The sequence below is a fragment of the Malaya genurostris genome, chromosome 2, assembly GCF_030247185.1.
Source record: "Malaya genurostris strain Urasoe2022 chromosome 2, Malgen_1.1, whole genome shotgun sequence".
Classification (NCBI taxonomy): domain Eukaryota; kingdom Metazoa; phylum Arthropoda; class Insecta; order Diptera; family Culicidae; genus Malaya; species Malaya genurostris.
The window spans coordinates 173,343,223-173,360,019 of record NC_080571.1 but is presented as its reverse complement, the minus strand read 5'-3'; the positions used below and the strand labels follow the sequence as shown (position 1 = coordinate 173,360,019).

General features: G+C 40.5%; 1 protein-coding gene across 2 annotated transcripts in view; it reads right to left on the bottom strand.

Moving 5' to 3' along the window:
* The window catches only part of LOC131432394 (protein RCC2 homolog), a 342,786-nt gene that overhangs the window by 82,954 nt on the left and 243,035 nt on the right, over positions 1 to 16,797 (bottom strand). For both annotated transcript variants that reach the window (XM_058598634.1, XM_058598633.1), the window contains exons 4-5: positions 11,571 to 12,073; positions 11,419 to 11,513 (exon numbers count right to left, since the gene is read on the bottom strand). In XM_058598634.1, the coding sequence (XP_058454617.1) occupies positions 11,419 to 11,513; positions 11,571 to 12,073 (598 nt within the window). The remainder of the gene's footprint in view (positions 1 to 11,418; positions 11,514 to 11,570; positions 12,074 to 16,797) is intronic.

Sequence of the window (16,797 nt, the reverse complement as noted above, 5' to 3'; positions counted from 1 at the left end):
CAGCTGGGTTTTGTTCGGATGCAACGTAGCACCACTGATAGTCTGGTACCAATTCGATGATTGTTGCAACACGATTCGAAACGAACTGGTTCAAAGCAAGCGGTGACTTTTTCAACCAGTTCAACACCACTTGCAAATCACTCCAAAGTGTCACACGTCGAGAAGCAATTTTCATTGAAGAAACAGTTTTCTTCGTTAGCTGAGCCAGCAGTAATGCCGCACATAGTTCTAGCCGTGGAATAGTGGATGGCTTCAACGGAGCGACGGGGGATTTGCTGCAAACAAGACGAACGCTTACCTTTCCGTCGGATGAAACGCATCTGGTATACAAAACCGCGCCATATGCCTTTTTGGAAGTGTCTGAGTATCCATGGAGCTCGATAAATTCAGCTTGATTTTCAATCACACATCTGGGTTTCTTCATCTGGTTAACCAACGGCAACTGTTGTCGGAATGCCGTCCACATTTGAAGTTCTTCTGATGGGAGTGCTTCGTCCCAGTCAAGCCCTCGTCGCCAGAGACCTTGTATCTGAATTTTAGCCATAGTGAGAATAGGACCAAGAAATCCTATTTGATCGAATAAACGGCCGATGTCGGACAGTACACTCCATTTTGTTGGCAGTGATTCATACTTCGGGTCGAGTGAATATACGTGGAAAATGAAATAATAATCTCGCGGATTCCAAATAAGACCAAGCGTTTTAATGGTGTTATTGATGTCAGAATGCTCAAAAATTATCTGTGTTTCATGGAGTTCTGCCGGAATGCAATTTCGTACTGCTTCGCTGTTTGAACAGAATTTATGTACCCCAAATCCACCCCGTTTCACAATCTTGGAAAGCTGTCGGGAAACTTAGATCACTTCTGCTGCCGATTGTCCTCCATTAAGGAAATCAGCAATATAGCTGTCATTTTTAATTACATTTGCTGCTATCGGAAACTCGCTTGCCTCGTCCGTTGCCAGTTGAATCAGCACTTTTGTAGCCAGATATGGCGCACTCGCACAACCGTATGTTACAGTTGTCAGTTCAAAGATTCCTAATTTATTTTCGGAATTTAACCATAGGATGCGTTGATATTTACGATCATTTTCGTGGACTTGTACTTGTCGGTACATCTTAGGGATGTCAGCTGTTAAAACCACTTGATGGCTGCAGAAACGCAAGATGATTGAGACTAAATCACTTTGTACAGTCGGACCTATCTCGAGTGCATCATTCAGCGAGAACCCTGTCGTGGTTCTCGCCGAAGCGTCAAACACTACTCGGATTTTAGTAGTGCTACTTGTTTCTTTATACACAGCATGGTGATGGAGAAAGTAACAATCAGTTGGAGTGTCGTTGACTTCCACCATATGACCAAGGGCTAAATATTCTTCCAAGAATTCCGTATACCGGATTTTCTTCGACTCATTGATAAATGTCCGCATTAGCTTGTCAAATCGATGCTTTTCCATTGCAAAAAAGTCGCCTAGTTAACTTTTCCTATCGTTGAATGGCAATCTAACGGTGTAGCGGCCATGCTTGTTTCGAGTGAACGTTCTATCAAAATGTGTTTCAACGGCATGTTCTGCAGCTGTCAAAGGTGATGCTTCCTGGCAGGTTTCCAGTTCCCAAAAACGTGTCAGCGTTTGATTGAGACCATCGTTGCTTACATTCACTTGACAAGTATGTTCTAGTTTCTTTTTACCAACCGGTGCTGCTCCACTTACGATCCACCCAAGCTGCGTATCAATCAGTGTAGGTATTGATTTTCCGAGTCGCACTCGACCTTCTTTGAGTAGGTCAAATAACAGTTCGGCTCCAATTATCATTTTAATTTCGTTTGGAATGTTGAATGACGGATCGGCTAGCGCAATTCCCTTAGGAATCGGCCACGTACGGATGTCCATTTCGACGGTCGGTAGATTGGTGATGATCTTTGGAACCACCAAGAAATCTAAAATGGCGTCGAACGACCTGACACGCGATCTTATTTTCGTTTGCACTTTGAACTTCACGTGCGTTTCATTATTATTAAGTCCACTGATTGGAATGTTCACATCTTCTAATTGAATATTCAGTTTTTTCGCAAATTTTTCTGTCATGACGTTCGAGTCAGACGCTGAATCCAAAAGCGCACGGCACGGCCACGTTGAGTTTCCCGAACCACACACTAGCACTTCAGCGGTTGATAGTACTATTTGCATCCTTGTCAATGAAGACTGGGAACAGTTCACTGATCTTGACTGTTGTACGCTAGTTGCGTTGTTATCATCGGAGGTCGACGTCGATGGCTTTGGGTCTTCCTTCTGCGATGGTTCAATTTTCTTCGTATGAAGTAGGCTGTGATGTTTTCTTCCGCATGTCTTACAAGACTGTTCCGACTTACAGTCCGCAGTACGGTGACCTCGACGTAGGCAGTTGAAGCAGAGACCGGATTTCTTCACTTGCGAGTAGCGATCAGAAACCTCGAGCTTCCTGAAATCGTTGCATTTATAAATTAAATGGTTGCCATTGCAACAGTAACAGGACTCCTCTGTCGTCTGGCTGAAATTCTTTGCTGGTAAACTCTGCTCTGCTTTTCCTCGTTTTGATATTCCCACTGGTGCACGATGCTCAGAATAACCCTTTAACTTTTGCAAAATGCGGCTCCTTTCACGAAGGAAATCTATCAAGTCTGTGTATGACGGTAGTTCTTCTTTGGGTAGTTGCGATTTCCATAGTTTTCGGGTATCTTTATCCAGTCGTTTGGATATCAAATTGATAAGTATCAATTCTGCTAGTCCCTCAACAGCAAGTTCTCGGCTCATGAGCGCATCGACATGCTTCGTGGTAGCATCAATTAGCTTACGTAAATCCTCGCTGGATTCCGTCGTCATTCTTGGCAAGTTGAGAAGAGCATCAATATGCGTATCGATTATAAGCCGTTCGTCTTCATATGTGTCTTCAAGCATCCTCCAAGATAAATAATTATTATTATTTATAACATCTTGATCAATTTTACCTGCAGCTTTCCCGATCAACGAGACTTTTAAATGATATAATTTGATAGCTGGTGACTCGTTTGGATATCTGCTCATGATCGTGCGAAATATGCATTTGAAGGAATACCAATTATCGAGATTCCTATCAATTTTTTCTTGCATAAATTAATCTTATTTTTGTGTATTACATCAACATTTTACAGCACAAATGTTTTGACCCTTTGGCCTTTCATCTTTGTTGTTCATACGATTCGTTATTAATAATAGGTGTTTTAGTTACTCTTGTTTTACATACTAATGTTGAATCATAATATTTATTTTAATTATTTATAAAATATCTACCTACTTATAACTATCCCTAACCTAATACGTACAAATTTTGAATTATTTGTATTACAGAGATTGAGCACCTCTCTTCAAATTTCGTGCGGTATTGTTCGAATTTTTGTTCTAGTATATCCAGGCAGGCCATCTCATGTACTTCACTAGTCCTTGTCCAAGGGGGTAGATTTAGAATCATCTTTAAGATCTTACTTTGAATGCGCTGAAGCCTAAGTTTGTGTGTTCGTGCACAACCCCGCCATACAGGGACTGCGTATTCAATTGCGGGGTAGATGATTTGTTTATAGACAGCCATCTGGTTCTTCAGGCACAGTTTAGATGTTCTACAAATCAGCGGATACAGAGACCTAATGAGTATGCTGCATTTTTGAACGATTTTATCAACATGTGACCTGAATATTAGATGTCTGTCAAAGGTGAGTCCTAGATAGATAACTTCATCGGACCATTGAATGACCTCATCACCGAATCGTATTCGGCATTCGTCTGATGGAACAAGTTTTGGAGATCTTGAATGTGGAAACAAGATGACCTGAGTTTTTGCTGCATTGATCACAATTTTCCAGCTTGTAAAAGGTGGGTGGGTAATGTCAGAGACATAACTGGATGTCGTGAATACGAAAAAACTGATACGCTCCCATCACTTTTCCGAATATCAGTTAGTTGATTGATTGATTTCACTAATAGAGTTTGAAGCGATGCACCTACATTAAAATACAGATTAGTTACATTAAACAGCTACTATTCTACAGCTATATATTCCAAACTTGAAACAATTCTTTTATAATTTGCTAATATAGCAGGCTAGGTACGACAAATTTGTAGTTTATTTTTATTGATGCTACAAAGTTCGAAGATATCTGATTCTTCTCGAAATTTCAGTACGAGACAATTGCAATGGGCTGGTCTGAAATGTATCGACGATCTTCGGTATGCAAGAGTTATTCTAATAATAATAATGATAGTAATAATAATAATAATAATAATAATAATAAAAATAATAAAAATAATAATAATAATCATAATAATAATAATAATAATAAAAGAGATTAACCTGTTTATATGGCAACCCTGTTTCGCATGGCATATTTTTACACGGTCCCATACTAGTATAAAAATGTGTTCAACATTCGCTTTCGCATTGCCGTTCGTAATTGAATGTGTTAGTGACGGTACAAATCTGCTTTTCTACCTGTTTACGGTGCCATCGTTCTGACGGTGTCTCGTACGTACAGAGTAGCTGCTTTAACTCAAATGACGCTATTTCTCACATCACATTTCAATTTATACTGGTAGCGGTGTACGGACCTCCCCTTCACAGAACGGGAAACAGTGAGACGATATAAAAGAGAGAGTTAGTAGAACGGCAGTCAGTAATATTGAACTGGCTGTCTAACGGTTAACAGCTTCTTGTGGAATTTTCACGCGGAAACACGCACACAGGAGGAACAATTAAGGGCAAGGCAAAGTCCCGCTCGAACCGTGCTGGTCTGCAGTTCCCAGTTGGCAAAATCTCCATCGTCTGCTCCGGAAGGGAAACTACGCAGAGCGTGTCGGTGCCGGTGCACCGGTCTATCTGGCGACAGTGATGGAGTACTTGGCTGCCGAAGTGTTGGAATTGGCTGGTAATGCTGCCCGCGACAACAAGAAAACGAAAATCATCCCTCGCCATCTGCAGCTGTCCATCCGTAACGACGAGGAGTTGAAAACCCCGTCCTTTTCAGGACGATCACATAACTGTGATAAAGAAATATTTAGGATTGCTTTAAATTTAGCCAGTTCTGATACGCCTAGAAAGTATAATGCGCAAATCAAGTGAAAACATTTGTTCTAATAATTTGTATAAAGTATACTAGTATAAAGATGTTTCTAAATCAAAATTTTCTGTTTCGTATTGCGAGACAGCGTTACTGTCCTGTCGTAATTGAATGTGTTAGATATCATGATCAAAAAGCGCCCCATACTAAAGAATTCACGACAAAAAAAAATACATATTGATCTGTACGTGGCAACTCTTTCGCACGGCATATTTGTGTACTAGTATAAAGATGTATTCAACATCATCACTTCCTCTTTCGCATTGCCGTTCGTAATTGAATGTGTTGGTGACGGTGCAAATTAATTTAACTTCTCGTGTGTGCCTTGTTCCGGCAACAGTTGCTCGGAAAATGGTAGGAAAGCGATAAAATTCAACTAATTCTTTATGATTATTTTTAGCACTTAAAAGTGCTATTTGAATTTGCTGGAATTTTCGGCTGCCTTTCAGAATTCCTTTCCTGTACGCAGAACGGGAAACAGTGAGACGACAGGTCCACGATGTTGCTCTCGTGTGTCTTGTTTCGGGAACAGATGCTCAGCAAATGGTAGGAAAAATGAAGCACTCAACTTTTATATGGATGCTCTTGTATAGATGCAGACATCTCGCGTTCTGATTGGCTGGTGCTGTCATGGGTTAAATCAAACAGGTTTTTCAATAGTATACTATTGAAAAACTTCAATGTTGTTGCAATACACGTTCAAGTTGAAAATTTTCGATTCTATTGGTAGTTAGATTATATAAATCCTTCTACAGATCACTGAGCTATGAGCTTCCAAAATACGAGAAAGGCAAACGCGCCATATGAATTATCCTCTTTGACACTCGTTTGTACCAAACATTTAAGAAAAGTTTAATTTTGAACTATTTAAGATTATGTCACACAACTGAAAATTTTATCATAAAATTGTGATCATATTTCCGATGGCATGTTGCAAGAATTATGTTGATTCATTAGATACAACAGAAGATATTCACGATCAAAAACTTATCACTCTCTCAGAGGGTAAATTTTGAAAAGGCGCCCCATAGTAAAGTAAGTCGTATTCACGACAAAATATTCAGTTAGAGCGTCAAGACCCGTCTGTAGTTTATTCTTCAGAGCATTAATGACACGACCTTTGTAAAGAATGGCAGTATCATCAGCAAATTGTGACAGAACACCACCACCCGGAAGAGGTGGGATGTCTGATGTAAAAATATTGTATAGAATGGGACCTAGGATACTTCCCTGGGGTACACCAGCAGAAATAGTAAATCTTTCTGAAAGTGCATTATTCAGAGAAACCTGGAATGCTCTATCTGCAAGATAATTTTTGATAATATTAATAAGATACAAGGGAAAATTATACCGATGCAGTTTGAACACCAGGCCATCGTGCCACACATTATCGAATGCCTTTTCAATATCCAATATTGCCATGGCAGTCGTTTTGGACACTGATTTGTTTTGCTGGATGACGTTGTTAACCCTTGTGAGTTGGTGGATGGTGGATCTTCCTTTCCGGAACCCAAACTGTTCTTCCAGTAATATATCCTGTTTATCTGCGAAAGCAAGAATTCGCCTTTGTATTGACTTTTCAAACAGCTTGGATAAGGCAGAGAGTAAACCGATGGGCTGATAGCTCTTGGAAAAGGAAGGATCTTTCCCCGGTTTCAAAACTGGGACAACTTTAGCTAACTTCCACTTTGAAGGGAAGTAACTAAGCTCCCAGCACCTGTAAAAAATTTTAGCTAAGAAGACAAATGAGCGAATACTCAAATGTTTCAGCTCAATGTTGAATGTGTTGTCGAAACCGGGGTGCCTTCATATTTTTGGATTTTTCACAATAGCCATCAGCTCATTCGCAGTGACTCTACTTTCCTCAGGAACCAAGCTGTATGATTGGTCAACCTCAGCTACGCTATCAGCAACGGCTCTTTCATGTGGACTAACAATGTTGAGTCCTAAATTGTGAGAACACACAAACTGCTGGAATAGTGCATTTGCCTTTTCTACTGGTGTGATTAAAGGTATTAGGTCAGCTGCGTCCTGGGGTGACATCAGAGGAGGAATAGGCTTCGGTTTTTTCTTAAGCACCTTCGTTAAGGACCAGAAGGGCTTTGAATGCGGGAAAATTTCTCGAAGCTTTTGCTGGAAGTTCCTGTTGCGAAGCTCAGACATCGTTTCCTGGATTATCCTAGTTAAGTTGTTATAAGAAGTCTTCTTATGTAGGATGCCAGTTCGTTGATACTGCCTCCGGTAGATATTTCGAAGTCGGATGAGTTTCTTGGTGACAATGTCAATTTGAAGAGAGTAACTCGGCATATGTTGTACTGGAACCGTCCTATCACGAGCGACTGTGATTGAATGCTGGAAGGAAGATAGGGCCGCATCGATTTCCATCGGGGAATCTAGTGGCAAATCGATATTAATATTGGTCGGCGATTTGTTGAAATTGGACCCAATCGGTGCGATAATAGTTCCTCCGAGGTTGAATAGGCACTGTGTCTGGTGAAGATCCCAACGTCAATATTACTGGAAAGTGGTCGGAAGATAGCTCGTTGAAGACAACCGGAGAGCTGTCTATGGCGATGTTGCTGATAAATATATCCAAAATGGAATGAACTCCTGATCTGGAAAGTCGCTTCGTAATCTTCAGCAAGTACGAATCCATTTCGATTCTGTCTTTTGTTTTCCCACAGCTCATGCCGTGCGTTCAGGTCCCCAGCAATGATGAATTTGTCGTCGAGTGAGCATAGCCAGATCTCGCTTCAATGATGCACACGTACCATCTCGAAGATTGGTTTGTTTGGGGCAGTACGCTGCAATGATAATGATGGGTCCCATCGTCGTTGTAATCTCAATTCCGATGGCTTCTATAAGTTGCAATTTAAAGGCTGACAGAAGAATGCAGAATGGATCGTTTAATGGCAATGGCAACTCCCCCTCCTCTGGTAGTTGTCCTGTCGAGCCTGCGAATCCTGTAATTGGAAATAAAAATAGAAATTTCAGGTTTAAGATGAGTTTCAGTTAAAATAGCAATATTGGCATTCTTCTCTTGAAGAATGTCGGATAACTCAGCAGTTTTGCTCCTGAGTGAGCAAGCATTCCAATTTACTACAACCAACTCATTATATTGCATATTCGATGATGAATTTACCTAAGGCGTTGATTTGATCTAACCGCGTTCTGCAGTTTCGTAGTTTTGTTGTCATTGTTTCAAAAATGTCAGAATAAGTCACCAGAGTCATCCTTTGCTTGTGGTTGTTTATTGCCCCATCCAGGAGGGATGTTTGAGGAAGATTTTTTTTGTGATCCAGCGGCTGAATCTTTTGGATTGCTGCGAGCAAGTGGCGGCAAATTTGGAATATCCCTCTTCGGTGAGAGCCGTGGGAAATTAATTTCATCCTTCTGTGGAATATTCTTGTGGGTTGATTGTTTACGGGACGCCTGTTGTCGAATTTTTGTGAACTCAGCACGTTTGGGACACGATTTGCTAGTGGATGGATGGTCGCCATCACAGTTCACACATTTTACTGCGATGTCTTCTAGTAGGCAATCGATGGTATTGTGTGAATCGGCACATTTCCCGCATCGACTTTTCATGTGGCAATTACTCGCTCCATGGCCGTAGTTCAAACAGTTCGTGCACTGTGTGACATCCCGATGTACCGGTTTATACTTTTGCCATTCGATGATTATATGACATAATGTTTTATGGTTTTCAGTTGACTCATGGTGATGGAGCCCTTTCCAGATGAACTAAGTAGAGTTGATCTCGATACTTTTTGTCCATGTTATGTCGCTTCATTTTGTGGCGGAATTACAAAACCACCACGTTTTCCACGTTAAACCCTCAGAACAATTTCAATATTACATTTCATTTCATTTCATTTCGACACAATGTAGTTACATTGTAAACGTCTTCTTGAGAATACTTTGTACGGAAACCAGCCATACATCGTAGCACATACAGTCTTATGGTTTGATGCATCGGCACTTTACAAATCATATACTTTAAATATTTTATGAGTTGGACCGATATGACCTGATATATTATGCTCGGTATCAAAACGGTCCTCCTATCTTAAACACTTGAACTGCTTACAGCGCACAAGCAAAGTAACGCAATGAATATAAACACTTTAAACCATGCGCGCCACTGGCGTAGATTTTCCGCCTCGCGCGAAGGAAAATAAATAACTTCAATTGTTCTTGCCATCGCAACGGGTCGAGCGATGTTCATTAAACATTAGCCTTCTCCACATAATCGTTACCAAAACCTTTTCGATATATGTAATTGTCAAGTCTCAAGACTTCTCGTCAAACCTACACGTACACAGAGAAAATTTATACATTTTATAAAAACCAAAATGCGGAAAATAAATGAACATTCATTCTGTAACCAAGACGGGAATCAGACTCATTTTTTTTAAAGAACCTGCCACAATTTCAAACACCATCAAAGGCTGTAGTCCAGCCTCGGACAGTGCCTGCTTTGGTTCGGCTTCCATCATGTCGGGTAGTCCTCGAAGTACAACCTTCATAAGTTTGTTGGCGGCAATATCGTGTGTGAAGTATTCCGCTTTTGTCTGCTTCAGGTACAGTTAAACTCCTTTGTAGTGGTTCAAAGCCGGAACAGTTATTTTGTAGCCTTTAGTACATAAACGGATTGTTGGCTGTAGTTCCTCTGCAGTTCCTCTTCGACATCAACTGGCAGATCAGCGTATTGGTTGTTACTCAGCAAACGGTCGTTTACCTGTACATCACTTGGCTTCAGACGCTTAGCACCCTTTGGATCCTTCTCGGATCTATGGCGCGTTTTACCCATAGCTTGGGTAGGTAGAAAGCTGCGAATAAAAGATCAAACAAAATCGAAATTAGTCGTAGTTGGTTATTCGTCTATCCACATCGAGTGTTAGATGACGAATAGATTCCCATCAATTGTCGGAGTCGGTACTTGCAGGTGTGGTCCAGATGCATTCACTGCGTTTGGTTGCTGCGGTTGGAAAGGGATAGCGTTTGCATCGAGTTTGACTTGGTTGGCCTCTTCCTTTCGTTGCGACATTTTCGTCTGAATGTCAACATATAAGGCACTATACATCTCTTCACAGCGTAAGTACTCTCGCATATGCTCTTCTCGTTGTTCTCTAGACGTCAGTCCACAAATTTCAGTATACACTTTCTCGGATTCTTCGTTACATTTACGTATTGTCTCGAACTGCAAATTGAGCCAGTGAACGTTCAAGCTCTGCGCTTTTAAACCTTCTCGTATTCTGTAGAACTTTTGCATCACCAAATCTCTTCGATCCACGAGCTTTTCCAAATGCTGTGCCATGGTGTTCATGGTGGTTCAGGTGTCGTATCAAGAACAAAATCGTTGAAATTCTTCGGGGTCAGGTCCCTTGGAACACGTGGCGTTTCGTCGCTTCCGGTTTTTCGCAGCTCATTCATGTAAATAACATGCACTTTTCCCTTAAAACTATCGAATAATGTTTAAGAATGCTCAAGATAACGTGTTACGAACACGATTCAACAGGATCGCTCGCGACCACGACGCGTCGAAAAACAATATGACGGATTTTTTGCATTCGGTGCAAAATCGTTGTCAATTCACTTTTTCTTGGATTTATCACTTCCAAACCATTTCGGAAACTATTTTACGGAATAGATTCGGTTCGAAGTACCAAATGTTCTATCAATAGCTCATAAATTGCTTTGGGAAATGGTTTGCGGTGATTAACAAAAAAATACGTCTACTCTGAATAACGCTCGTAAAACGGTTTTTCTTTCTCTTTTTACCAAGGAATATAGTTTTTCTGACTCTCGCTCACACTTTGTTGCTGAGGGGTGTTCCAATGGATTATTACTTGCGTGATCATACATCAATATAAATATAATGCGAGACAACATTTTGACTTCAATATACTTGCAGCCTGGAGCGATGCAACCAACAAAGCAATATTAACTCGGAAAATCTTCCGTACTTTCCAGCCATTTTCACCCTGCAGATAGATAAAAGTATTTCAAAGGTCTGTAAGTTTTTAGTTGGGCAATTTTTTCAAATCTTCCATCGAAAATTTCCTAAAAGCACCCGCGCGCATGGTACTTGGGCGTTGGCGTTAATTTTTTGATTTTATTGAAGTTAAAAAAATCCCAGTTTGACATAATCTGCAAAGCCAATTTTATTGTATTCCGGAACTTCCTCATACTCCAAGTCGTAGGTAAGGCATGCATTGTGTGTAAATAATGAATATACAATTGCGGTGTGAAATGCTTCATTTTTCCATAATGGCATTAGTAAATGCTTACCTTGGAATCATTTCATCTTTTTGTTCCGCATGACCAAGTCGACCAATTCCTCCGAAACCCCAACTGAATGCTCTATGTTTCGAATCAATTGCTACCTGAATAAAATGGTTTGGTTAAATCATGTATTGTATGTATGTATTTCCACAACGTACCGTGTGATTAGTACCACATGAAAAGTCTACTATTTTCACATCATCAACCGGAGTGGCATGGCCATCTTTAGTCTTTTCTACGTACAGAACAATTTTCTTGGGTGATGTTATATAATGAAACGACATTTTTGTAGAAGTGATAAAATATTTTCCATCAGTATTGTGTCCAAGTTGACCATACTCTGGTAACCCAAAGGAATACAAATTTCCTTTTAGATCAAGTATAGTTGAAAAATCGCCACCGCAACCAATTTTTATTATAGGTGGTCCAGAATAATTTAGACGAGTTGGTTTCAAGATGGATAGTTGCGAATTCCCAACACCGCATTGCCCGCTTTTGTTATCACCGCATGCAAAAACGGTTCCAGTGTCAGTTAAAAATAGAGTATGATTTTTTCCACACGCAGCTTGAATTATATTCAGATCTTCCAAGCCATCAACTAACGTCGGAGTCTCGTATGTCTTTAATTCATCCTGGCCCAGCTGACCAAAAGAGTTGCGACCTGCAATGAAACAAGTAAATAAATATTTTGTTGCCGTCTTCGATTAAGGGTAGCATATTGCACAAACTATGACTATATGTTCATGAAATTTTTAATTTATATGTCTATTATTATTATTTAGTACTATTTATATTGAAATTAAATACTCGTAAGTATCTGAGAAAGTTTGTTGTCTTAAAAAATTATCCTGGAACGTCAAAATCAATTTTTTCCGGTAGCATGAAGCTATCGATGTTATCATTCAGTGAGTCGAAAACGAAGATCCATAACTCAGTATTCCAGAATATTTTGTACCAAGGTGATATGAACTATCTTGAGACAATACACGTAGTTAAAGTTCGATAAAGCGGAGCCTAAGATCGAGAATGAGGTCCACGTCTTCAACAGACGAAACTCGTTCAACTAGAATCACCATCATTGATTTTTTTTCATTTAAAACTTATTTTATTCAGGCCTATTTGTGTACAAGCTTGACGTGGCCGATTGAGCTGAGTTTTTAGAATTTTTTTTGTATTGGATCTCGTTGTTACCCTTTTTCTAGGGGCAGTTTGTTCGCGGTTAGTCTCGTCATCCATTGCCGCATCGATGGTATTGTTGTTGATTTTGTTGCTAGTTGCTGTAGATGCGTCTTGTTGTACATTGTTTGCAGTTGCTGGTTGGTTGGATGGTAACTTGTTAACTGCAGCAGGTGTACTTTGTTCTATGGGGGATACGTTGGATGGTTTCGTTGAATGGGATGCTTCTATATTGTTGGTGACTGTCACAGTTGTACTGGGGTTGCTTGAGGTTGGTGTGAAGGAAGCACCGTGTTCCTTTGGTGTGGTTGTCTCCTTGTCCAGTTTTCCACATGGCTTACCGTAGTGAAAAGCTTTTTGGCAATATTGACATGTGGCCATCTGATTGTCATAGGCAACAAGTGATTTGCACAGGATTCTTGTATTCTGACCGAATGTCACATAAGAAGGTATTGGCCTCCTCAAGCGCATGCGTAACAAACGTACGCCATTTAGAATACCGGGGAAAAAATTCTTCCACTTTTCTTTTTCGATGGAAAGAATCTCTCCGTATTGGGACATAGTTTTGCGAATATAAGGATCGATGACGCTTGAGGGAAGATCATGCACACGCACTTCTATAGCACTATCTTCCATATACTGGAATGTTGTACTTGATATTTTCATGATCCACATAATGCACATTATTATTGTCTTTAGTGAACTGAATTGCATCCAACTCTTTATAAAACTGGATATAAACAATATTATTGGTTTTATTGCATTGGAGTAAATGCACACGTTTAATGTCAAGATGCATTTGCTCCTTAAGCAAACCTTCAAATTCTCGTATCGAAGGTTGAATTTTGCACTGCTTGAAGTCAACAATAATTGTATTCTTTCATGTCGGCAGTAGCTTTTGTTCGTTTGGTTCACTCATTTTCGAGGTCTATTGTTCACTACACAATACTGTACTTGGTTTCTTCTGTCCCCAACGTAAGCGGTTTTGTTTTATCGACTGACTTGGATGAGATGTGAAAGCAAACTGACCATCATTGAATATTCAAATCTTATCGATGCCCGTGAGAAGGTAAGCACATTATATTTCTTAAACCGCTTCTGTCACACAAATCTAAGGCTAGCTCAATGTCTATTTGTAGAACACAATGATCCACAAGGCTTGTTACCATCTGGTAAACATGTGAGCAGTTATTTATCAGCTGCTTTGCATTTCATAAAAATGTACTGAAAAGTTTAAATATCAGAAAAAGTTCAACGATGTCGCACTTCTGCTTGCTGTGATTTAAAGTACAGTTGAAGGCGTTTTCTTGCACTAACAATGAGTTCGGATAAAAATTGTGCAAAGTGCAGTCTGATTATTGCAGGCATCGATGCCGTTGTATGCAGAGGCTACTGTGGACGCATGTTTCATATGGCATGCTCTGGAGTTTCCCGTGCTCTATTGGGCTATTTCAATTTATTTTGGATGTGTGATAATTGCACCTATTAGTTCGAGAATTCGCATCTTAGCTCCATTATGGCAATCATACATCAAATTTGCACATCTACTACCAAAATGTAGGCGGTATAAGCACGTGTATTGACGTATATCGGCCAGCATGTGCGGACGATTGTTACGACATCATCGCTCTCTCTGAAACGTGGCTTAACGAAAATACGTTATCCGTTCTAGGGTACGGATCTAATTACGAAGTCTTCCATACTGATCGTAACATTCGTAACAGTCCCCAGAGCATAGGAGGTGGAGTAATTATTGCGGTACATTGTCGTCTGAAGGCTCAGCTGGTTGAAAACACACCAGGATTTTGTGTCGAGCAGGTATGGGTGCGCACAAAACTTTTCGATTTCACACTTTTCGTTTGTGCGATTTATCTGTCTCCGGACCGTTGTCGTGACTTACAGCTTATTAATGCACACATTGAGTCGTTGAACGAAATTTCGTCTGCTCAAGCGCTGCCCATTGACGAAATCATGATTGTCGGTGATTTCAACTTTCCCGGCTTACATTGGTGTGCCACTTCCGATGGATTTTCGTTTGCTTTATCAACATTCCATATTGGGATTACCACTCTGCTCGACGGGTACAACCTTAATTTGTTACGACAGTTAAATAATGTCGTCAATGAGAACGGTCGAATGCTCGACCTCTGCTTTTCCAGCAAATCTGACTTCGCACCCAGGATCAGTGCTGCAACATTTCCTCTTGTCAAATCTGTTCGACATCATCCTCCGCTGCATATTATTCTCGAGACTAAACGTTTGTCCAGCAACCGTGACGCACCTGCCATCATCAGCTATAATTTTAAAAGAGCCGACTATACTAGCATGACTGATTTCCTATCGAACTGGGATGAAATTCTTGACAGACATTTTTTAATGTTTTGATGTATGCGATTGATTATTTCGTACCAAAACGGTCCAGACGAAGTTCTCGGCATCCGCCGTGGCAAACTGTTGAATTAATACATTTGAAAACTACCAAAAGAGCTGCTTTGAAACAATACTCCAAACATGGTGGATATGTTCTGCGAAATCGTTATGTGAAAATAAATCAGATATACAAAATAAACCGCGAAGCGTTGCCATTGAATAATATACAACGTACAATGAAATCTAACCCGAGAGCTTTCTGGAAGCTAGTTAATGAGCAAAGGAAAGAATTGGGTTTGCCATCACAAATGCAATTCGGAGATCGTATTGGTTCGTCTACTCCAGAAATTTGCCAACTGTTCTCGGAAAGGTTCGCAAGTGTTTTCTCTTGCGATTTTCTATTTCCGTAGGAAATAGCACGCGCCGCGAATAATGTTCCTGTATCCAATTATGCTTTGCACTCGATCAATATAGACGAGGAATCGATACAAACGGCAATCGTTGGTATGAAGGCTTCCACCTCTGCAGGCCCAGACGCCATACCAGCAGTCATCTTAAAAAAATGTTGAACCGGATTAATTGCCCCCCTTTGCCGTTTATTTAATATGTCACTAGCTACGGGAGTATTCCCCAATTTATGGAAAGCTTCATTCATGTTTCCGGTCTACAAGAATGGAGACAAAAGAGATATAAACAACTACCGTGGTATAACTTGTATAAGCGCTATCCCCAAGCTGTTCGAAAAAGTAATACTGACTCCAATTTTCAATCATTGCAAGCAGTATATCGATGATTCCCAACATGGGTTTATGCCTAAGCGTTCCACAACCACCAATCTATTATCCTTTACATCTTACGTGACCAACGCCATGTTAAATGGTTTTCAGACGGACGTAATCTATACCGATCTTTTCCTCGCCTTCGATAAAATTAACCATGACATCACAATAGCAAAACTGGATCGACTTGGTTTTGGTACAAACGTCCTTCAATGGATACAATCATATCTCAGCAATCGTTATCTTGTGGTTAAAATTGACGATTGTGCTTCGGAAGAATTTGTTGCAACATCTGGAACTCCGCAGGGGAGCCATCTCGGCCTTTTGATCTTCTTGCTTTACTTTACTTTCTCTGGAAGGACCGAGCATATCTTTTGCAGATGACCTCAATATCTACCGTGTTATTCGCACCTCAGAGGATGCGACGTTTCTTCAGCGACAAATGGCAATCTTTTCGGATTGGTGCAAATTGAATCACATGACCGTTAATCCAGAAAAATGCTCGATCATTACGTTTACGAGAAAAAAAGTGCCTTTGAAATTCGAATACTTTATTGAGAGATTCATGATTGGTAGATCGACGTGCATCAAGGACCTCGGCGTTTTTCTTGACGAGCAGTTAACATTTAAGCAACACACCAACTACATTGTGTCTGAAGCTTCTCGCTGCCTTGGATTCGTGATGAGAATGGCTAAGCATTTTACGGATGTTTACTGCTTGAAATCCCTATACTGTTCACTCGTTCGCTCTACTCTGGAATATTGTTCAGCTGTTTGGAACCCTCACTACCTCGATGGCGTTAATAGAATCGAGTCGATTCAACGTAGATTCGTTCGATTCGCTCTTCGTCGTTTACCTTGGACTAATCCTCATCAACTACCGAGTTATGAAAGTCGCGGATTGCTAATCGGTCTAGACACACTGCAAGTAAGGCGGGAGCAATCGCGTGCTTTAATGAAAGCAGATGTTTTGAATGATAGGATCCACTGCCCCACATTGCTCCGTGGAGTCATCATCAATGTTCGTCCTCGAGCAACAACGCTTTTCTTCGACTTCCTT